The sequence below is a fragment of the Megalops cyprinoides genome, chromosome 9 (genome assembly GCF_013368585.1).
Source record: "Megalops cyprinoides isolate fMegCyp1 chromosome 9, fMegCyp1.pri, whole genome shotgun sequence".
In the NCBI taxonomy this organism is placed as follows: Eukaryota; Metazoa; Chordata; class Actinopteri; order Elopiformes; family Megalopidae; genus Megalops; species Megalops cyprinoides.
In genome coordinates, this window is record NC_050591.1 from 33542162 (window position 1) to 33565583 (window position 23422).

The 23422-nt window shown below is 51.8% G+C and overlaps 1 protein-coding gene across 2 annotated transcripts in view; it reads left to right on the top strand.

The window, feature by feature from the left end:
- LOC118782784 (mediator of RNA polymerase II transcription subunit 13-like) overlaps positions 1-22553 on the top strand; it is a 60178-nt gene extending 37625 nt beyond the window's left edge. Inside the window, exons 9-30 of one of the 2 annotated variants that reach the window (XM_036536339.1) lie at positions 2129-2818; positions 4004-4217; positions 6576-6597; positions 6976-7097; positions 7683-7773; positions 8859-9067; positions 10081-10289; positions 11572-12467; positions 12972-13139; positions 13568-13791; positions 14397-14586; positions 15033-15399; positions 15898-16114; positions 16683-16874; positions 17307-17530; positions 17875-18017; positions 18281-18439; positions 19396-19581; positions 20140-20291; positions 20613-20777; positions 21607-21707; positions 22037-22553. In XM_036536339.1, the coding sequence (XP_036392232.1) occupies positions 2129-2818; positions 4004-4217; positions 6576-6597; positions 6976-7097; positions 7683-7773; positions 8859-9067; positions 10081-10289; positions 11572-12467; positions 12972-13139; positions 13568-13791; positions 14397-14586; positions 15033-15399; positions 15898-16114; positions 16683-16874; positions 17307-17530; positions 17875-18017; positions 18281-18439; positions 19396-19581; positions 20140-20291; positions 20613-20777; positions 21607-21707; positions 22037-22169 (5074 nt within the window). In that variant the 3' untranslated portion in view covers positions 22170-22553. The remainder of the gene's footprint in view (positions 1-2128; positions 2819-4003; positions 4218-6575; positions 6598-6975; positions 7098-7682; positions 7774-8858; positions 9068-10080; positions 10290-11571; positions 12468-12971; positions 13140-13567; positions 13792-14396; positions 14587-15032; positions 15400-15897; positions 16115-16682; positions 16875-17306; positions 17531-17874; positions 18018-18280; positions 18440-19395; positions 19582-20139; positions 20292-20612; positions 20778-21606; positions 21708-22036) is intronic. The other variant, XM_036536340.1, reaches the window with a different exon arrangement.
- Positions 22554-23422: the final 869 nt, after the last annotated feature.

Consider the following 23422-nt stretch of genomic DNA (forward strand, 5'->3'; position numbering starts at 1 on the left):
CGTGTTACCCGGTTTTCTCTCCGGACGCTGGCGGCTCGGGCCTCTCGCTCTGGTCTGGTTCGGATCGGCTCCCGGAGTTTCGATACCTGCTGAGCCGGGAGGCCGTTTCGGGGAAAGAGGGATTGGGCGCTGGGGGAACGAGCTGTCTAAAACAACACCCACACAGAAAAAAAGCCTCCTAATGCAGACAGATGGCAGTGCTGGCCTGGAGTCAGCCTGGCACGCTTCCCTGAGAGTGCGAGATGGCGAGGCCGCAGAAACCTTAGCCCCGGCCCTGCACCCGCCAAATGGAGCACCTCTGTGCTGCGTGTTAAGGCTCCCTGCAGCGGTGCGGAGTCCTGTGGGGAGACAGCAGTGTAGCATAGTGGTGAGGAGCAGGGCTCGCAACCAGGAGGTTGCTGGTTCCATTCCTACCGAGGGCACTACTGGTGTACTCTTGGGCAAGGTACTTAACCCACAATTGCCCCAGTTACTGTGTAAATGGATGTAATTGTGACCTATGCAAGTCGTTCTGGATAAGAGCGTCTGCTAAATGACAATAATCTGTCGTGTGCTCGTAACCGTGGGTTGCAGGTTTGGATCACGGTCAGGGAACTATGGCAGCAGCCTTCATCTCAGCGCTTTGCCCGATTGCTGTGTGAAATATCCAGCTCCCCAAATGGACAGTGCATAAAATGCTAGATGGCTAATTTCTTGCCCATGAAATGTGCTGCGCTGTTTGAGAAGAAAGATTTGTTTGGCATAGAGCTGCACACAAGCGGTTTGGCACACGCTGCTCGTTTCATTTGGCCGGAGCGAAGTGTTTAAAACAGTAACTCGGTGTACGCCTTTTGTCTCTGCTCAATGTCTGTTCGCTGTCAACAGCGTTTCCAGAAAGCTCCTTCACTCGGGAGTCGGGGCTGAAGTCCCCACTAAAAGCAGGCTGGAATGGCAGGGCTTGACGTGGATCGCAGATCTGGGTTCCCTGGTTAAAGGTTAAAGCAGGAGTGAGCTTTCCATGGGGAGTGAATCCCAGCAGAGCTTGTGTAGGAGGTCATGGAAAATGTGAAGGCACTCTGAGTGGGAACCTCGATTACTGGAATAAAATGGTCCAGTTAGAACTGGTTTCAGTGGTTCCATGTAGACGAGTTGGCCGTTCCAGACAATGCTGGTAATTTCATTGGCAAAGTAGCAGTCTCAAAGGAATGTTGTGTGCTTCATGTAGCAGTCTTCTGTGAACAAGCCTTTATTAAGATCCCATTAGAATGGAGTCAGTATTGAGGAGAATGGTAGATTCCCATAGGATGTGATATGTTCAAGCTCCATCAGTGTGACAGCACATGAGTTCTGGCTGCTGATTGGCTGAGTGCCTGGAATAGTGCACAGGAGCAGGCGAGGGGCATGGGCTGGGGAAATCCAGTGATATTCCTGCATGGAGGGTTGCTTTACTCTCCAAATGAGGCCATGCCAAGTAGTGGCATTCCGCTAAGAATAAACGGCAGTCGCTGTCAGCTTCCTGCACGTGATACTGTAGCTCCATCAAATGTGGATCATCACTGAACCCAAATCCCTGTTTCGCTTCATCGCTGAGTATCAGCAGGTGTGTGACGGTGTGTGTGACGGTGTGTGTGACGGTGTGTGTGAGACGGTGTGTGTGACTGTGTGTGACTGTGTGTGTGACGGTGTGTGAGACGGTGTGTGAGACGGTGTGTGTGTGACGGTGTGTGTGTGACGGTGTGTGTGTGACGGGGTGTGTGTGACGGTGTGTGTGACGGTGTGTGTGACGGTGTGTGTGACGGTGTGTGTGAGACGGTGTGTGTGACTGTGTGTGACGGTGTGTGAGACGGTGTGTGAGACGGTGTGTGTGACGGTGTGTGTGACTGTGTGTGTGACGGTGTGTGAGACGGTGTGTGTGAGACGGTGTGTGTGAGACGGTGTGTGTGACTGTGTGTGACTGTGTGTGTGACGGTGTGTGTGACGGTGTGTGTGTGACGGTGTGTGTGACTGTGTGTGACTGTGTGTGAGACGGTGTGTGTGAGACGGTGTGTGTGAGACGGTGTGTGTGAGACGGTGTGTGTGAGACGGTGTGTGTGTGACGGTGTGTGAGAGACGGTGTGTGAGATGTGCATCTGTTCCCTGTCTGTTTCAGGCTGAAGGCGCAGAAGCAGCGCTCGGGCGCCCCCCCGGGCCATACCCCCGCGGGAGGCCCGCCCCCACAGCCCCTGCAGAAGCACAAGGCCGGGGAGAAGCCGGAGAAGGGCGAGAAGCTGGCGAAGAGGCCGCAGACGCCCTTCCACCATCGCAGCGAGGACCCGGTGCTGGAGCCGGATGCCGCCGCCCCGCGGCTGGGCGTGCGGCCGCAGGACGAGGGCCGTTTCCCCGGGCTCCGCCCCGGCGACGCCCCCACCACCGCCGCCAAGACCCCCCACCCACACGACGCCCCGCCTGAGCTGGCTGCCGGCTCGCCCCAGCCCCCTCCGCTCAGCCCGCACCCCTGCGAGCCGGGCGAGGACGGGGCGGAGTCAGCCAAAAACGCCAGCGCCGCCTCCCCCCAGAGCCAGAGCTTCTACCAGCCCCCCTCCGAGCCCTGCCTGCTGCCACAGAAGGACGGCCCTGCCCAGCCCTTCCCCCCGGCCTACCCGGAGGCCCCCGAGCCCGCCACATACGTGGGGGCCGCCGTGAACCCTGAGGACGCTGCTTACGCCCCCTGGAAGCTGTTCAGCCTGCCCCGCCGGAGGGACGGCCAGTTCCCCACCCCGCTGCTGCCCACGGACAAGCTGCGAGACGACGGGGCCGGGCCTGGCGGGCAGGACGGCGTGGGGGTCGTCTCCGTCACCGAGTGAGTAACCAAACGCAGCCGCAGCACAGCACCGGGAGCCAGCACTCCACACGGCCTGCTCTGCGGGCTGAGACAGGCAGGATACGCCCACCTGAGGGCTCTGTGGGATCAGATGGAGAAGCGGAGTTGGTGGAGAATAGGTGTAGAATGGGGATTGATGGTGATTGGAGTTGGTGGAGAATAGGTGTAGATTGGGGATCGATGGTGATTGGAGTTGGTGGAGAACAGGTGTAGATTGGGGATCGATGGTGATTGGAGTTGGTGGAGAATAGGTGTAGACTGGGGATGATGGTGACTGGATTGATTGACAGTGTTGAGGGTAGATGATGTCGCTGCAGGAAGCTCCTGGGTTATTCTAGTCCAGCATAATCCTCTGGCCAGCCGGGCTTTCAACAGCCGCTAATCTGCAGTCACGTGACCGAGTACGTGCCCTGTTTCAGACCCGAACATCCTGCTCACTCACGCTGCAGAAAGGAATAGCATATTTATAGACTGAGGAAGACAGCAGGCTCGCCAGTGTGTGCACACTCCACCTGCAAACACGTGCCGCACAGCACAACTGCAGGGCTGTCAGCTGATTGGCCAGTGAAGACGCTGCTTCTCTGACGTGACTCACACTGCCATCCACTTTGGAAATGTTGCACGTAATGATCAGTACGTGATGATTACTACCCCTCCACCCCCCACAAATAAGGAATTTAATGGCCTTCAATAAAACACTGAATTACTTATTTTATTGGTAGCCATTTGTTTAGCATATAAACAGGTGATGTTTTGCTTGATAATTAAATGATTTGTTTTTTTTAAAGCAGTGACCACTTGTGGTGTTATAAGCAGGGTGGCATTGTAGCATAGTTGTAAGGAGCAGGGCTCATAACCAAAAGGTTGCTGGTTCAGGTCCCTGCTGTGGCACTGTACCTTTGGCCAAGGTGCTTAACCCAGAGCTGTCTCAATAAATATCCAGCTGTAGAAATGGGCAACACTAACCTATGTAAGATGCTCTGGGTAAGAGCATCTGGTAAATGACAAAAATGTAATATAATGTAACCAACAGTTCCAAATGGTTTGTAAAAAGAGACGACATTACTTGATTGGCTGGCTCCATTTCAATGTTTTCTCAAGATTATGCAACATTGTGGCACCTCTGGCTAAACCCTGTCTCCCCCCCGCTTCGTGTCCCCACAGGGTGATGTCCACCGCCGGGAGGCCTCTGAAGGTTTCGGAGGAGCGTGTGCAGATGTACGCTCAGAGGCGGAACCTCTACCTGTCGGCCTTCCCCGACGGCGACCACGAGCCCGAGGCTGACCCCTACGCCTTCGTGGACGGCGACGTCGAGTTCACCTTCCGCGACAAGAAGGACAAGCCGGCCGGGGAGAGGGAGGCCGGGAAGAAACACAAGGTGAGCGTACGCGGGAAGCCGGGTCCAACCGCGTCCCCGGCCCCGCCCCCGCCCGACCGCACCCCGACCACACCCTCACTGCTCTCAGCTGAAATGCTGAACCATGGGGCTGCCACTCCTCCTGAATCAGGCTCATCTTGTCCGCCTCCTCTCAGCACACTGCCTGTGCAGCCCCTGGCAGTGCGGGAGACTTCAGCGCTACAGTGTGGCTGAGACCGAAACGTAGCCTAAATGACTGTGGGGGAGTTCATTTCCATTTAATTAGGCCTCCTGTTTCAAAACTTGCTCTTAAAATATTCATTGTGAAAATATGATTGTGTTGTGAGTGTTTTTAAGAGAGCGGCTGGTTGCAGGGCTGGCTGGCTCAGACACGTCTAACCACTCCACACGTGCGGAGAGAGCGCTGGCGGGACTGTCTAACAGCCCAAATAAGCCCTCAAATAAAATTCCACCCTTTTCATTGACCCGCACCTCTTAAAGGGCGACCTCCTCCAAATCCCCCTTTTTATGACGGGGTTTTTTGTGCGCCCCTGGTGTGCCTGGCCTGCCTCTGTGTGGGGGAGCCCCCCTCACCATTAGCGGGGATGCGCAGCCCTCCTGCGAGTGTGTGCGAGTGTGTGCGTGTGCGTGCGTGTGTGTGCGTGTTCCCCACTCTGCTCAGCGCTGCTGCTGCTGCTCCCCTCCTGGGCTGAGACCCTCACTGTAGCAGGCACGCGCTTTGAGTTCCCTCTCAGAGATCAGCGCTCCTGAACGTTCACACCCTGCTGAAGGATGGCACCGGTAAATGACGCTCATTTGTACTGGGCAAAGACTGAAAACACACGGTTATTATGAAGCCTGCGTTTTTCTCAGGGGGTAGTTGGACGGCTCTCGGTTTTCCGGAATTAGAACCTGTGTGACCGTGGCTGGTGTTGCGTCACCACTATGCGCAGATAAATGAACTGCGTGTCCCTACGGGGGAGGAAGAGGTGTCTTTCTCAAGCGTGGGTTATTGTGCCTTCATAGCTTTTCTTCCCCTAGCCAGTAATTGCACTGAAAATATTTGCGGATTGTCACGGTGTAGATGTCAGCGCGGTGGAGAAAACTGAGCGAGAATGAAAGCGGGGTCTATCGAGTTTTTCTGAGGCACCTGTCAGATGGGCCACAGAGCTCTCTCAGGCAGGAGGGCTTGAAATAATGAGGGCATTATGATGTAATCCCAACCAATAAACACCCTCTCCGTGACAGGCTGTTGCGTTTCCCCGTAATTCCCCTTTGCGCTCCAGCGTGTGCCCATAGTAACAGCCGGAGCACGATCGCGGGAGGAATCTGCTCTCGCTATTTCTGTTGTTGTTGTTGTTGCTGGTTGCTACCGGCAGTTAAGTGGAGCTTTTACTGGAAGTGCAGCACGTCTTCAGGCCGATCGCCCTCTGAGGGCGATTTCTGAAGCGTTCTACTCAAACAAAAACCTTTCCCTCACAAGTGGCTGTTCTTTTTCCGTAGTGTTTTTTGAAGAATGAGCAGTTTGCCAATAATTACAGCTGTTGAAGTGCACTGGGATGAATCAAATGGGAAATTATTATTCACTTGGCAGAAAGAAGCCGAACAGTGTGGCACTTGGGAAAGATATAAAGCCATGCACTGAGAACACATGGGCAGCATTTAGCCATATGCGGTGTGGCCGCACAGCCACCTAAGCCATCAGACCAGCTGCAAATGCACAGTATGTGGAGTTGCATGCTATCCTCATGCTTCATGCAGGACTAGAGGGGGAAATTCAGTGACACGGTTCTGAAGCCGTGCACCTGTGTGTGGCATTGTCACGTCCATGGGTGCGATATTTTTTCCTTTGCAATTTTCTGGTTGGTTAACGGTAAATGATGCATGCCGAATTCAAAGGTCCCGCAATGCGCTCCTCTGGAGAAAAATACGTTCCCGCAAGACGAGGGCAGAAAACTGACAGCTGCACTGAATGACATTGAAACTGCTAAGCAGGTCTGCCAGTGGACAATCACTAACACATGATGCAGGGAGAATTTGGCAATATCTGTCCTGGAAGAGCTGTGTTCTTGATAATGCTGTTTGGCAAACTGCGCGGGACACGGTGGCCATTTTGGTTGACGTACGGGTTAATCCTGAGCCGTTTCATAACTCTGCGTGCTGTCGCGCACAGCGAGCGGGCAGCAGCATCAGTGATGGCATAGAGACTGCCCGCTCTCAGGAAGTGATGTAAGCATCACCCAACAATTGCCCGATTCATGTTTCCACAGTCATGTTGGTTCGGTTTTGGAACTCGGAGATGGCAAATGTTCCAGCCAGAACAATGTGCATGGATTTTACTCCTAAAAATGTCATTTTTTTGTTGTTTTTGTGTTTTAGGGGGATGACGGTGGTGCAGATGGTGAGTATGTCTCCTCACTTTTTCAGCCACAGGGCTGCATCGCTGACCCCCTGTGCCAACGCATGAATCATGTGCTTATTTTTACTGTCATTCATGTTTACCAGAATATACATGTATGTGTGCATGTATACGTGTAACTTGTGGGTGTCAGTTTAGACTGACCAAGGCCTTAACAGCAGCTAATATGAAAAAAAGATATTACATACTTTGCATGGCTTTTAAAAAAAGCTTTGTACTGTAGCTTTAAAACTTCAAGTTGCTTTGGTCATGAAAATAAATAATAGTTTAATAACCGGCCCCTTCCATAGTGCTTACTCCTCTGATAGGTAGTTGAGGTGGGAGAGTGTTCTGATTGGTGCTGCTCATGTCCCTTTGCAGACACCCAGCGTGCGGCCGCCAACAACCGCAACAGCACAGCCAGCCTGATGCACGAGAACGACCTGGCCGTCTCCCTCAAAGACCTGGACAACCTCTTCAACTCGGACGAGGACGACCTCACGGTCAGTGGAACCAACCGGGAGAGGAAGGCGGTCAAACCACACTGAACATCCTAGTGACAGGGACCGCGCTTTAATATTACATTAATGATGCTGGAGTTATTTATTATTTACAATGGAACATTCAGCTTTAAATATGCATTTTTATTCATGATGGGCAATGTAACCTTCCACCAAGGTTCGTGTAGTTTCTGAACAGCGTTAGAAAATGTGATCCTTCTAGCTCCATCATTTGTCATGTCGCATAACGTTCACATGTATGCTGAATAAATATTTGTTAAAACTTAACCAAGGGAAAGTCGTCCATAGCTAATGGGTCTCCTGCAAACAAATCAGCTTGCTACCCTTTGCTGACATGGTGGCTGTCCAGTCAGCATGCAGAACTGTACCAGTTCAGTGCAGAAATCTTTTATATTTCCCTAACGGGGGCAGGAAATGACACAAGACCTGTTAAAGAAGTTTTCACTATCTTCTCTCTTTGTTTTCTGAAGGGGTGTTTTTCATACAGAGCTTGGGGAGGGTTACTTTTTGTTTCAGAAGCGAGTGCTCTAGGACCGCTGGTCATATTTCGGTTTTGTGTTCCCGCAGCCCGGACTCAGACGGGCGGCCAACGGAACGGAGGAGAAACTGTGCAATAAGGAAGTGAAGGCGGCAACACTGGACCCCCTGTCCTGCATCAGTAAGAGCCGCTCTCCTGACTGCTCCACACTCTCGCTCGCTGTCCGTCTCACTCGTGATTCGCGGTCCTCGAGCTCGTCCTTCGTCCGTCTCAATATTCATGTCTCAGACCAGAGGGTGAGACACGCAAGGCCTTCCTGAGTGACTGCTTGAAGCTGTCTGCAGTTTCTCTTCCAACACAATTAATTTCACTTCACTGTAGACCACAGTTACAGTTGGGTGGTTAGTTAACTGTAGATACAGAACAGAGCCTGTCCACTTTTAAACGGTTGTAGCTATAAATTGAATTACACTGATTGCTCATTGTTGATATATATAAGCAGTCTGATCAAGAAAGTTTTTTTTCTCTATTTTTGATTTTCTCTCTGACTTTGCTTGTGAGAATAACCAAACAACCAAGACCATAATTATAAAGTGCTCAGTTAACCTGTAGCGTCAGAACTCTGGTTGTATTCCTGGAGTCTTAACTGTGCCTGATACGTATCTCTGATGAATGCCACCTAGTGGAAGGTTTGGGTACTATCATTGAAATAAAAGAAGTTGCTGTCACCACAGGAAGCAGTTGTGACAGTTAGTGGTTAACACCTGCAAACCGTAACAGAGGCGGAAGCGGCAGTGAAGAAGTTCGAAAACGACAGATGAAATTCAGAAGCGTGTTTTATAAATAAATTCCCGCCCGTCTCTGTGTGTTTGTGTGTGTGGGTGTTATTGGTTCAGACATGTATGCCTCGTTTAAATCTACACGTGTTGTGCTTCATCCTTACCTCTCAGTCAGGAATTTAATAAAGGTTTTTCATCGTTAGCGTCTTTCTGCAGGGAGAAGTTCTGTGTAAAGCTGTGTAAAGCTGGGAAATGTATGCAGACTTAAGGACAGGGAGCATTGGGTTCAGCTGAGTGGAGGCCTAATAGAGGTGCTGAGATCAACTCTCCGGAGTGGATGTGAAATGAAGGCTAAAACATAGTTTAAAATGAATTTCTGCAGGTTACATTATGAGCATTTCACCTGATGTCCCTCCCCTTCCTGTACCTGATGGTGGTGATGTTGAAACGGACTAACAGAGGTTACGTTACCCCCCCCCCCCCCAGGCACGGCGGACCTGCACCAGATGTTCCCCACGCCGCCCTCCCTGGAGCAGCACATTATGGGCTTCTCCCCGATGAACATGGGCAGCCGGGACTGCAGCAGCATGGAGAACCCGGCCGGACTCACCCTGCTGGAGGGAGCCTCGCTCGGGGGCCTCTTCAAGATGGAGGTGGAGGAGGGCTGCTGTAGCCCAAAGCCGTCCGAAATCAAGGTGCGCCCCTCCGCCCGGGGACAGCAGACCCCGTACACTGTCTCTTTGCAGCGTGTCGCTAGAGCAGGTTACCTGGCATTTAGGGAAGGTGTCAGCTGGCTTTGATCTCGGAGCTTCCTCCACCTCCCCACAATCAATGTTTAAAATATGTCAGGCAAGACGCAAAGCCGAGCGCCAGCGAGAAGCCTGGGACTGCCTGTGTCCCTTTCCCTTCGGTGCTGCCCAGGCGTTCGCGAGAAGCCTGGGACTGCCTGTGTCCCTTTCCCTTCGGTGCTGCCCAGGCGTTCGCGAGAAGCCTGGGACTGCCTGTGTCCCTTTCCCTTCGGTGCTGCCCAGGCGTTCGCGAGAAGCCTGGGACTGCCTGTGTCCCTTTCCCTGCGGTGCTGCCCAGCCGTTCGCGCTGATCCCGCGTCCTTGGAAACGCGTGCCATTCAAAGCTGTTTTTGTGTTCAGTCTGAATGATCATTTATTTCTTCAGACAATCTCAGCTCTTCGCAGAATAATAAGGAAATGCACATGGCAAACAATTACGCTAATTACACATGAGAAAATTGAAAGCACGCTTAACAGAAGAGTCGCTGAAAAGCAGGTTAATTACGCCTAGTAAACAAGTGCAGAGCGAGCTATTACACAGGAGGCTGGCGCTTTTTCAAACACACCTTTCAAAGAGAAAGCAGCTGGTGCAAGAGTATCTGAACGGCTCTGCTGTGCAGCAGTGTAGCATAGTGGTAAAGAGCAGGGCTCATAACCGAAAGGTTGCTGGTTCGATTCCCCGCTGGGGCATTGCTTCTGTTGTACTCTTGGGCAAGGTACCGAACCCAGAACTGCCTCCGTAAATATCCAGCTGTATAAATGAATAACATGTAGAAATTGTAAAAACTGTAACCTCTGTATGTCGCTCTGGAAAAGAGCGTGTGCTAAATGAGAATAATGTAATGTGTTCAGAGTTGTAATGATTTGAAGGGGTCTGTAATGAGCAGTGTGGTGTGTTTCCCTCGCTGCTCCGATCGCAGGACTTCTCGTACGTGTACAAGCCGGAGGTGTGCCAGGCCTTCGTGGGCTGCTCCATGTTCGCCCCGCTCAAGACGCTGCCCAGCCAGTTCCTGCCGCCCATCAAGCTGCCAGAGGAGTGCCAGTACCGGCCTAGCTGGACCGTGGGCAAGCTGGACATGCTCCACCCGGTGCCCCCCGGGTACCCCCCGGCCTTCCTCAGCAAGGACAGGTGAGGCCGCGCCTCCGTCCTGCCTCCCCCAGACCCTGGAGCCCCCCACACTCCGGCAGAGAGCAGCGAGGCCCTCCCGCTCCAAAGCTGAAGCGTGCGGGAAGATTGTGCGTCATTTTGGGTTCTGCTCAGGGAACACATTTTGTAATTTTGTTAATGCTTTTTTAAATCACTCCAGATTGCACTCACACATAGTTCTCCTGCAGGTAGTGATGCTGTATGGCATAGTGAGTAAGGAGCTGAGTGTTTACCAAAGGTTGCAGGTTTGATTCCCAGATGAGGCACACCAGTTGTATCCTTCAGGAAGGAAGTTGCAGTGTGAATGTGTGCTAGGCAAGATGTGAGTAATCCAAGTCACCCTGGATAATAAGAGAGACTTGTAATAAGCATCTTTCCACACGTAGATTTTGACCAAACTGCAGCAGATTTTTACTTTTTTCACTGACCTGATGTATTTTTCAGGTTTTTTTTGCCTGTTTGGTTATTTAGATCAGCTGCTGTGCTTTTGTTTTTTTTGCTGTGTTTTTGGTTTAGTATGAGAGTATCAGAGCTTGGTGTTTAGCCCTGCCACCGAGGGTTCTCAGCTGACGGCAGTTTAATGAACGAGTCCTAACGCCAGGCCACAGGACGTGTTTTTCTTGCCAGAGTGCAGCCGTGTGATGAACGCAGTGGTGTGGACGCAGGGAGCGGACAGGACAGTGAATTCACAGGCAGTGTAGCTGCCGCGCTGTGTTACACGGCTGTCTGGCTGCTCCCATTTTCCTCACCGTTTCACTGCTTTTGGAATAAAGGCTCTGTTCTCCTGGGCCGGAGCCACTGCTCTTATTTTGAGCAGCGCGCTGTGAGAGCTTGCAGGCGGCGTGTCCACGCTCTCAGGACATGCTGTGCTCCTGCCCGCCCTCGGCAGCTGCTGGTCTAAAATAGGCTCTCTAATGGAGTCGAGGAAGCGCTCGCGACCGTGGCGGCCTCTTCCTGGACTGCACCGGCAGCAGTCAGACCTGGATTAGCTGAGCGCTCCGGCTAGCCCAGCTCCTAACAAGTGTTTTTTCTCTCTCTCTCTCTCTCTCTCTCTCTCTCTCTCTCTCTCTCTCTCTCTCTCTGTCTCCCCCCCCCGTGCTCACTCTCACCCTCCTTCCCTCACTTTTTCCCACCCTTGCTTTCCCTCTTTTCCTCCCTCTCCCCTTTCCCTCTCCCTTCCCTGCTTTCCTTCTTTCGCTCTCTCTCTTCCTGCCTTCCTTGCTTTCCCCCTTTTTCTCTTTGTCTTCCTCTCTCTCTCCGTCAGCAGCATCCCGAGTGAGGTCGGCGGGATGGACCAGGACTACACGCAAAGCTACACCCCTCAGACGCAGACGCCCTTCATATCCAACAGCGCCCCCCCCAGCAACAGTGGCGCGGGCATCCTGCCGTCCCCGGCCACGCCCCGCTTCTCCGCCCCCACCCCCAGGACCCCACGCACCCCCCGAACGCCCCGCGGGCCCGCCAGCGTCCAGGGCTCCCTCAAGTACGAGAACTCGGACCTGTACTCTCCCGCCTCCACACCCTCCACCTGCCGGCCGCTGAACTCGGTGGAGCCGGCCACCGTGCCGTCCATCCCCGAGGCCCACAGCCTGTACGTCACCCTCATCCTGTCCGAGTCCGTCATGAACCTCTTCAAGGACTGCAACTTTGACAGCTGCTGCATCTGCGTCTGCAACATGAACATCAAGGGCGCCGACGTGGGCGTGTACATCAGCGACCCCAACTGCGAGGCGCAGTACCCCTGCACCTGCGGCTTCAGCGCCGTCGTCAACCGCCGCTACGGCAACGGCTCCGGCCTCTTCCTGGAGGACGAGCTGGACATCATCGGCCGGGGCTCGGACGAGAGCCGGGAGGCGGAGAAGCGATTCGAGGCCCTGCGGGGGGCCTCCCTGCGGCGGGCCGGGGGCCTGCGGGACGGGGTGCCCGACGACCTCATCCTGCTGCTCCAGGATCAGTGCACCAACCCCTTCTCCCCCGTCCCCGGCCTGGAGCCCGACGGCCACGCCCCGCCCTGCGTGCGCCTGGAGGAGCGTGACTGCTATAGCGACTGCTTCCTGGCGCTGGAGCACGGCCGGCAGTTCATGGACAACATGTCCGGTGGGAAGGTGGACGAGGTGCTGGTCAAGAGCTCCTGCCTGCACCACTGGGCCAAGCGCAACGGTGAGGCCGGCCTCTGGGAGGCTCCTCTGATGGAGAACTCCATCCCGCCCCGGCTCCTAACAAGCATCCTCTCTCTGTCTCCACTTCTCTTCTCCTTTTGTGCTCTTGTTCTTTCTCTCTCTCTCCTCTGTTACTTCATCCATCCTCTCATTCTCTCCCTCTCTGTCAATCTCTCTCTCTCTCTCTCTCTCTCTCTCGCTCTCTTCCTTCAAATAAACAAAAAAACTGTAATCCGTGTAAGTCGCTCTGGATAAGAGCGTCTGCTAAATGACAATGACATTCTCTCCCTCTCTCTCCCTCTCTTTCCCTTCAAACAAAAAACTGTAACCTTATGTAAGTCTGGACAAGAGTAACTGCTAAATAACAACAATGTAATGTAGTGTAATGCCTGGTTAAAACTGCGGCGCTGGCCCTCTGATTGTAGCGGTTACAGGTGTGGGCTGTGTCGATAGCAGGTCCCGTTTGTGCTGAAAGTGTCCCCCTCCTTTCCTCTCCTCTCCCCAGCGGTGGACGTGAGCACCCTCTTCTCTCAGGACGTCCTGCGCATGCTGCTGTCCCTCCAGCCCGTGCTGCAGGACACCATCCAGAAGAAGAGGAGCGTACGTTCCTGGGGGGTGCAGGGACCCCTCACCTGGCAGCAGTTCCACAAGATGGCCGGCCGGGGCTCCTATGGTAAGCGGCTACAGGAGCCCCTTTTGGCTGTTTCCACTTTTACACCCCTCCGAAAGTCGTGTGAGAGACGTGTGCGGGGCAAACGAAGGCTCGCCGTGGGGAATGCAATAATAAGTGTTTGGAGGAGGCTGTCATCACTGAGCCTCCTGACAGAGATCAGTCATCCGAATGGATAGACATGCAGACAGACAGTCAGAATTGCGAACTGATTGATGGATCGAATTGAGAGCTAATAGACAGAGTTAGGAATTAATTAAAAGACTCGAATTGAAAATTGATTGATTGAGGTAGTTGGGGATTCCCGTCCCTTCAGCCCTGGTCTCGCGCTTCATTTTCGGGGCCTTTCCCGGTCTTGACGGATCACATCGCTTTGGAAGCCTTTAAACGCAGTCGGGGTTTTGATCTCTCTGTTCCTCCTCTCCCTCCAGGCACAGATGAGTCCCCCGAGCCACTTCCCATCCCCACCTTCCTGGTGGGGTACGAGTACGACTTCGTGGTGCTGTCCCCCTTCGGCCTGCCCTACTGGGAGAAGCTGCTGCTGGACCCCTTCGGCTCCCAGAGGGATGTGGGCTACCTGGTCATGTGTCCCGAGAACGAAGCTCTGCTCAACAACGCCAAGACCTTCTTCAGGGACCTGACGGCAGTGTACGAGGTGAGCAGAGACCAGCATCTCCCACTCCAGTAGAGCATCTTTGTACCACCGTGTAAAGCAGATGGTTACACCTTGGCCATCTCCTGCTGCCACAGAAAAGCTTCACACTGCCAGTTGAAGCAGGTGGTTACATTGTTCTGCTCAAGCAGGAAATGGCAGTCTTTACACCACCATAGAAAGCAGATGGTTACAAAGGCTGTCCTGCTGCAGTAGAATGTCTTTACACCACCACTGAAAGCACATGGTTACATTGGCTAGATCCAGCTGCATTAGAGCATTGTTACGCCATCAATGAAAGCAGATAAATACATTCACTATCTTTTGCTGCAATAGAACCTCTTTACACCACAATTGAAAGCGGATCAATACATTAATTCAACACATCTTGCTGAATAGAGTATCTTCAAACCTGCGCCGAATCAGCTGCACTCAGTAATTCTGCACGTCCCAGTACAGGAGAGTGTTATTAGACTCCAGCTGGTTCCTCTACGCCCATGCAAAAGTTCCTACTCATTATAGACTGTGGAGAAGATGAGACTTTTAGCTCCCGGAGGTGAAATTGTATGTGCCTGTGGTGTAAAATGACCGTCTCTGTGGCCCCACAGTCGTGCCGGCTCGGCCAGCACCGGCCCATCTCCAAAGTGCACCCGGACGGCATCGTGCGAGTGGGCAGCTCCGCGGCCAAAAAGCTGGCGGAGAAGCCCGTCAGCGACTGGTTCCTCAAGGCGGGCGGTGGCAACAGCGACGCCTTCGCCAAGCTCAAGCTCTACGCCCAAGTGTGCCGGCACCAGCTCGGTATGGAGGGAGCCCAGGGGGGATGCAAGGACAAAAAGCAGTGCATTTATTAGCAGTTTTATTAGAGATTTATATCTCATCTTCTTCCTGTCTTATTGCACATTAGTGTGAACATGTCAAATCAAGAGAAAAAGATATTAGTTACTGACTGCTTTCACATACAAGTACAAGCCATTTATACAGTCTGGGTTTTATGTGTCTTGTTTTTGTTCTGGGTAATCGTAGCTGTCCTAGGTTGTTTTGCTGTGGTACAACTGCAGTAATATTGAAGGAAGTTGGTTATTACTTCCATTAGAGAGCATTTTGAGCCTGCTTGACAGGCAGTGCCCTTAAATGCTACATAGATCTACACAGATATAAAAGTGAAGATGGATACCAATGGACCAATGGATACAGACATCATCCCTGCAGCTGACTGAAGTCTTCTCTGCCTCTCTGTCCTCTAGCTCCATACCTTGCTGCCCAGTCACTGGACAGCTCCTTGCTCAGCCAGCCCAGCCCCTCTGCCGCCTCCAGCCAATCCTCATCCACGCAGCCAGCAAGCTCCGCCCCCTCCTCAGCAGGATCCCAATGCACTGTGACCTCAGGAAGCTCCGCCCACCCCGGCAGCAGCTCTGCCCCGCTGACCAATGGGAGCGGCTCGGGCTCGTCGTCCCTCCCCTCCTCGGGGCAGCAGGGAATGGGCGGCACCGTGCCATCAGCCAAGCCCAGTTCCTTCCCTCCGTTTGGAGCCGCGGGCGGCGGCAGCCAGCAGACAGGCCCTCAGAGCGCAGGGGGCCAGGGGGACAGCCAGCCCACGGAGCCCCCAGAGAGGTACACGCACTCCCTTTCATTTACACTAGCATTCGCTTGTTTATTCGAAGCCGCTTACAGAGGGCTTATGGCAGGCAACAGCAGTCAACATAACACAGGCTACTCAGTGGCAACAAAGCAAAGTCAAAAGTAACACAGCTAAGGTTCAGTGCTAAGCTAATGGCAAATGCTAAATCCAACACAAATGTATGTTTTAAGGGAAAAGTGCATCAGTTATTGAGTGTGAAGTGCTGGAACGGAGGTGCAGTGTTGGATGTGTGCATCTGCCAGATGAATAAATGTAAAATGTAAATGTGGAGGTTGGACTAACAGCACGTGGAGAACTGCCGAAGGGGCTTTTCAGTCTGCGGGTGAAGATGGCAAGACACTCAGCCACTTGTGTCAGTCATAGTCACAGAGGTTTCCTAAAAGTGTCTGAAGCTAAATTTACCTTAAATCTTGTGACTCCTCCCCTGTTTTGGTACGTTCTTGTGTAAATGTGAAACTGTGTGTCCGCAGCACTATGGAGCGGGAGAAGGTGGGCGTGCCGACGGACGGAGACTCGCACGCCGTGACGTACCCCCCGGCCATCGTGCTGTACATCGTGGACCCCTTCTCCTACGAGGAGCCGGACGGGGCGGAGCACGCCAGCGTGTGGACCCTGGGGCTGCTGCGCTGCTACGTGGAGATGCTGCAGTTCCTGCCTCCCCACATCCGGAGTGCCGTGTCTGTGCAGGTGACGGGAGGGACCGCCCGCTGCTGGGGGGAGGGGCTGCCGGGCACTGACTCAACCAATCAGCTTTGTGTTCCACAGGAAAAGGACTATGATTGGTTTAAAGGCAGTGAGATCACTGGTATCAAATGATAGTTCTTCCCATTTTGGGGATCGTGAAGCCTCGCTCTCATCACAGTGTGTCCTATGCTGTCCTATGCTGTCCTGTGCCTCCGCCTATGCCGCTGCTCCCAAATACTTCTCATCAGTGCAGTCTAGATACCTGACATATTTCTATTCAATATTTTTGGAGGAAAATGCAGCAAAGCAAGATAAATATTTTAATGAGTTTAATTTAGTTCAAACTCTTGACAATCTTTGGGGCATGTTTGGGGCATATACCTTTGTGGTGCACTCTTGCACTAATACTTAACACGCTCTTCAGCAGCGCAGGAATAAGGGGAAGAGGGAAAAGTAGAAACTGAAACGGCACACCTAGCAGCGAAGCCTTACAGTACAGGTTTAAGCTTGTTTCGTGTCGGGTTTTATTTTGCGCTTGTTGGTTTGACCTCTCTTTGTTTGCGTCTCTCAGATAATCCCCTGCCAGTACCTGCTGCAGCCGGTTCGGAACGAGGAGCGCCACATTTACTCCCAGCACCTCAAGTCCCTGGCCTTCTCAGTCTTCTCCCAGTGCCGTCGCCCGCTTCCAGCCTCCACCAACGTCAAAACGCTGACGGGCTTCGGGCCCGGCCTGGCGCTCGACAGCGCCCTCAAGAGCCCAGAGGTAAAACTGCAGTAATCCTACCGCAGAGAGCAGCCAGAGTTTACAGCTTAAGACGTTGTTAAAACAGAATAGCACCACCGACAGCCGATTGGGTAATGTGCAGGACTGTGCAGGCCTGCTTTGCCATGTGAGGGGGTGTTTTCTTAAAACCTGGCGCGGACAGTGATCAGGTGGACGTGCAGAGTGCACTTTACTCCACTGTTTGATTCTACTGTCCGCCTGACTGCTTTTTCTCATGGCGTCCAGCCAGCGGGACTGGCTGAAAGTTTGCAGCTCTGAGCTGCAGATCGCGGTTCGGCTTCTCTGATCTCCGGCACGGTTCCTGTCAGACACGGTGACGGCGCTCCGCGGCCGTGTCGGATAAACCGTGATGGAAAGCGGGGCGCCTGCAGATCCGCGGGGGGTGTGACCTTTGACCCCGCTGTGTTTCAGAGGCCGGAATGCCTGCGGCTGTACACACCGCCCTTCATTCTGGCCCCGGTGAAGGACAAGCAGACGGAGCTGGGCGAGACGTTCGGGGAGGCGGGGCAGAAGTACAACGTGCTCTTCGTTGGGTACTGCCTCTCGCACGACCAGCGCTGGCTGCTGGCCACCTGCACCGACCTGTACGGCGAGCTGCTGGAGACCTGTGTCATCAGCATCGACGTGCCCAACAGGTGAGCGCACCTGAGCCCGTCTGCCGTCAGCCCGAGCACTGCGCAGTGAAAATACGTCAATTTATTTATTACTGCTGATTTTACTGGTGAATCATCAGTTCATTATACGATTATGAAATCCCTTTGCGTAAGGCATAGCGTACTAATGTTTTATGGCTTTACTAATTATTTATTGCCCCGAGTATTTGCAGTGTACTGTAGCTGTCTGTATCCTGATGTTGGCCATGAAATATCCTCCCCAAAACTCTGCACCCAACAGTTGTAGTTCTGAACCTCAGCTAGAGGGTGGCTGGAGTCTCTGTTTCTGTGGGGTGACGGTGGTTGTCATCTGATTGGTCATGCAGGGCCAGGAGGAAAAAGGGCTCTGCTAGACGATTGGGCCTTCAGAAGCTGTGGGAGTGGTGTCTGGGGCTGGTGCAGATGACATCACTGCCATGGAGGGTGGTGATTGGCCGTCTGGGCAGGATAGGCCACGGGGAGTTGAGAGGTACGGGAAGAGCTCTTTGGATAATTTTCAGTCATGTTACCACCATAATAAGCATATGATGTGAATATTGTATCAGAACTCATGTAAAACATTTAAAAGCATACTTTTACGACTTCCTTTCTTGAGGTAAGTAGTGTTCTAAAAACAATCAATAATTAACTTCACCAGTCTCATGATGTTTTCTCTCTCTGCTGGTTGACAGAAAGCCTGCTCCATGATGTTTGATTGATATGCTGTCTCCTCTCTCTCTCTCCCTCTCTCAGACTGGAGTATCCTGCTGAGCCGGCGGAGCCTGCAGTCTCTCAGTAAGCGGCTGAAGGAGATGTGCCGAATGTGTGGCATCTCCGCCGCCGACACTCCCAGCATCCTCAGCGCCTGCCTGGTCGCCATGGAGCCGCAGGGCTCCTTCGTCATCATGCCAGGTACCGTGTTTGCGTTTCCTGCCTGTGATTGGGTGGTGGTGCTGAGGTTTTGTGCGTCAGGCTGTCGGGCATCTTCCCTTTTTTTTTGCAAAAACAAGTTTACCTCTGAACACTGTTTCAACTCCTGCTGTCCTGTTGGAGGAAAAACTCAACCAGATGAGGAATGGGGGTTCAGAAACAGCTCAGTGCAACTGGGAATTTTTCAGCGCTGTCAGATCTCTGGCAAGATGGCGTTTCATAATAAAAATGAATGAAGATGGAAACTCTGTAGGAGCCTATTGATTTTGTTTCAACTCCAGGGAAAAGAAAAAAATCAAGTGTTTTAATTTGGAAGTGTAGGGGAAATTGCTGTTTAAGCAGGTTAACCTCTGTAACCAAATCAGATACTGCAGGGAATGTTATCGTTCTCTCTGTGTGTAGTCTTTACACGAAACGTGTCATTCTCAGAGCTTTTAAACCCAGAATGATTGTGTGACGTTGGTTGTGATGAGAATTATTAACATCTGTGCTAATGAGTTTAAAAGTATTATTCATAATATATAGTAAATAATGGGCAGGAGTGTGGCATAGTGGTAAGGAGCAGGGCTGCTAACCAAAAGGTAGCTGGTTTGATTCCCTGTTGGGGAATTTCCATTGGGCAAGATACTTACCCCAGAACTACCTCAGTAAATATCCAGCTGTATAAATGGGTAACATCTAAAAAATGTTACCTATGTAAGTAGCCCTAGATAAGAGTGTCTGCTAAATGGCAATAATGTATATTTTAAGGCATTGTGCAGGCTGCACACTTGAGCTGTGTGTTTAAACTGAGCTGCTGCCAGCACTGGGCTTGTGTTTCTCTGTGTGGCCAGCAGCAGTGATGTGGTCAGCTCCTTAACGTTCCCCCCCCACCTCTCTCTGCCTCTCTCTCTCCCTCTCCCCCTCTCTGCCTCTTTCTCTCTGCCCCCCCCCCCCAGACTCCGTATCCACGGGCTCGGTGTTTGGCCGCAGCACCACCCTGAACATGCAGACGTCCCAGCTGAGCACACCCCAGGACACGTCCTGCACGCACATCCTGGTCTTCCCCACCTCTGCCGTCGTCCAGGTGAACAGCTCCAGCTACCCCACGGAGAACATCGACATCACCTTCAACCCCAACAACGGTGAGATCCCAGCGGAGAGCACATCCGAACGTCTGTCCACTGTTACACCTTTTATCACACTCTCGAGCTGAGTGAAAAATGCACTGTAATGTCACTGGGGACGCCTTCCAGGTGGCTACACTTTCATAAACCAGCGGAATTTTTCCAAACAGGTTTGCAATAAAAAAGTTTGTATGGTTAAAACACACATTTGTGGTGATTTAAGTCTAATGATTGAAACTCTTGATACACTCCAGCTAAGGATGATGCAGGGGAAGAGGTACACACTGTTACTGTTACTTCGTGGAGAGTTGTGGAGCTGGACCAGGCTAATCTGCTTCTCTGTCTTCCCTTCTTCCTCTCCTTCTTCCTCTCTCTCTCTCTCTCTCTCTCTCTCTCTCTCTCTCTCTCTCTCTCCCTGCCCCTCTCTCCCTCCCTTTCCCTCCCTCCCCCTCTCTCTCTCTCTCTCTCTCTCTCTCTCTCTCTCTCTCTCTCTCTCTCCCTCTCCCCCTCTCTTTCTCTCCCTCTCCCCCTCTCTCTCTTTCTCTCCCCCCCCTCTCCCTCCCCCTCCTGCTGCAGACGGCTCAGATGGGATGGGCATCCTCGACCTGCTGGAGTCTGAGAATGACCTGGTGGACCCCGACCTCATCAACATCCTGCCCAACTCCCCCACCACCTCCCCGGTGCACTCACCGGGCATGCACTACCACCACGGAGGGGACGGCAGCAAGGTAGAGAGACATGCGCGCGCACACACACACACACACATGCATGCGCACACACACACACACACGCATGCGCACACACACACATGCGCACACACACACACACACGCATGCGCACACACACATGCGCACACACACACAGAGGTAGCATGTTCACCGTTTCCTTCAGGAGATTGCAAAGCTTCCAAACAAACACTCTCACTTAACCTCATCCTTAACTTTCCTTGAAAATGAATGGGTCAGGATTTGTTCCTCTGGTAAAATGAAAGTGATGCGGTGATGTCCCTATAGGGGTTTATTTCACTCCCCCGTCTCTCCGTACCTTAGGGACAGAGTACGGACAGGATGGAGTCGCACGAAGAGGCTCCCAACATCCTGCAGCAGCCCATGGCTCTGGGATACTTTGTGTCTACAGCCAAAGCCGGCCCACTGCCCGACTGGTTCTGGTCCGCCTGCCCTCAAGCCCAGAATCAGTGTCCCCTCTTCCTAAAGGTACTGTTTCATATCTACCCTATCTTCCCTTTACATACCGCCTCATGTCTCTCCATATCTCCCATCTACGTACTGTCCCATATCCACACTCTCTCTCCCCTCTACCTAAAGGCAGTGTTTCTCATATCTTCATATCTACTCATGTTCAGTTATCAGTTGGTTTGGTTATCCACACGATCAACACGGTGGCAGCAGTATAGAAACGATGCTGCAACAACTACCCAAAATACCCAGTGCACCTAGCACGGACAGGTATATTGTTTCCGTTGCCTTTAAAGGAGGAGCTCAGTAATATGACACCACAGTTCATGTAGTCTAAATCGTTTTTCTCAGGTGAAATATATAAATAGAACTGTTCATTTAGGTAAAAAAAATTGATCTCTTTGCAGCATCCTCTGCTCATTAATGGGATTACTGGAACTCAATCTTCCCTGTATCAACTGGATGAATTAGGAGGGGAAAAAAATTAAACCTCCACAGCTTCTCATCTCTCTTTCCGTGTTAAATATAATGGGCAACCGCTTTTTTTTTGGGTGTCATTGTACACCAGAGCTGTTCAGCCCCGTGGAACAGTTCAGTTCAGTGTTCAGAAAATCTTTGCTACTTCTTACCTAACACCATGGAGTCCATGTAATGACAGTTGCATTAGCTGCATGTGTGCTGTATTTAGAGTGGGCTGGACGGTCTCCCCTCGGTACTGACCTGAACAGCGCATGTATCTTCAGAGGGGGGGGCCGAGGCTGTGTTCCTCTGCGGGCTGCTTTGTGCGGTAGGAAGTGAAATGCAGTGCAAAGTGAGTGACGCTCTCCTGTCCCCCCCCCCACTCCAGGCCTCCCTGCACCTGCACGTGTCCTCGGTGCAGTCCGACGAGCTGCTGCACAGCAAACACTCCCACCCCCTGGACTCCAACCACACCTCGGACGTGCTCAGGTACCCCGAACCGAACTCCCAGGAAGTGATGCGGCTCCGTTTCCCGTTTCCCTCTCCTCTTCTGAGAAACCGCAATGCATAGTGCAGTCTGGGGCTTTTGAGATTGTGGCTGTGTGTAGTTGGACTGTAGGTGGACAAGTTAGGCAAGGAAAAGCTGTGTCTCATGACGGGGACGCTAGTGCTGCAATGTGTGCTCATTATTTAGAGTAGATGGTAACTAAAGGGGGGAACTCAGTGTTGGGAGTAGATGCTCTCCTCAGAACAGGATTGTGTAATCAGGAAGTAAGTGGTGGTGGTAACCTGGTTGATGGTCCCTCTGCCTCCTCCAGATTCGTGCTGGAGCAGTACAACGCCCTCTCCTGGCTGACCTGTGACCCTGCGACCCAGGACCGACGCTCCTGTCTGCCCGTCCACTTCGTGGTGCTGACTCAGATGTACAACTTCATCATGAGCATGCTTTAGCAGGCGGAGAAGGTTCCGGAAGAGGAGGGAGGCCACTCCCCGGAGGACTTTCTGGACGGATAGCTGCGGTGCTGGGTTTCAAGAGTTTGGAACGATCGTGCGGTGCCCGGGGGTAAGGCCGCTGAATGCTCCTGAAATCCAGCACCAAGTGTTCCGAAAGCGCAAGAGAGAATTCTAGAATGTGGGCGTGGCTATGGAGGAATACAGCCAATGAAAAATAACGCCTGAAGCTGTGGGAGTCGCCATGGTGATATCAGAGGCGTTGGGTCCTGGTCAGGTGTCTGTATAAAGTTTTGGAAGAAAAGGGACACTCGTAAATTAAATTTGACTCTTTGTAAAGACCTGATATTTCTTCCTTTGGATAAAATTGTATCCAGATGAAATGCCTGCATCTATCTTATTTATTGTAAGTTTTTAAATGTATAATTTGTCTTATTTCTTAACCTTTTATATAAATATATATAAATATATGAATTCTGGAAGGTTTATACTGCCTTCCTGCTTCAAAGCAGATGGTTTAAAAATATATGTAATCATCTTAATGAAAAAGAAAACCCAACCCAAAAATGAATTTGCAGTAGGTTGCTTTTAGAGTATTATTTTTTGTAAGGGGGGGCAGACATTTGTATTGTGGTGATGTACAGGAGGAGTAGGTTTGGGGTTAAAGGCCATGCCTCGCGTGTGGGGGACTTACAGCTAAGCTGTAGCTGCAGAGTACTTGTACAGCAATGAATTTCACTGTGTTCAAATAAGAGGTACATTGTCGTATTATATAGTATTTTATACCACTCATTTAGACACAAAAAACAAATGTATATGCATATATATGTTTATAACGTGGGCTGGGACTTGGGCAGTTTTAAAAACATTGGGTGCCGATGATGCATTAATTCATTTATGACGTAAAAAGTCGAAAATGATGATCGGTAGAAGGAATACAGTCTACGCATTATTTGTGGCTGCTGAAAACTTGAATAGCTTGGCAGAGATTATGATGTTGGTCCATCGTGTATGATATGTCTGAAAATAAGCATTTGTTTTATCCGAAAATGAAGCTTGATTGGAGATATATCAAAGGAGCTTATTTCTTCTTCCAATGTCTCAGTCATTTCAAAATGGCAGAAACCTGCCTGTGAGATGTGTAAGGCTGTCAAGGTGTAAAGTCTAAACTTTCAGATTGATTTTATTTTTTTTCCTTCATAGAATTAGCTGTCCTGGTGAGTTCAACTTATGCTTCCTTTATTTATAAATGG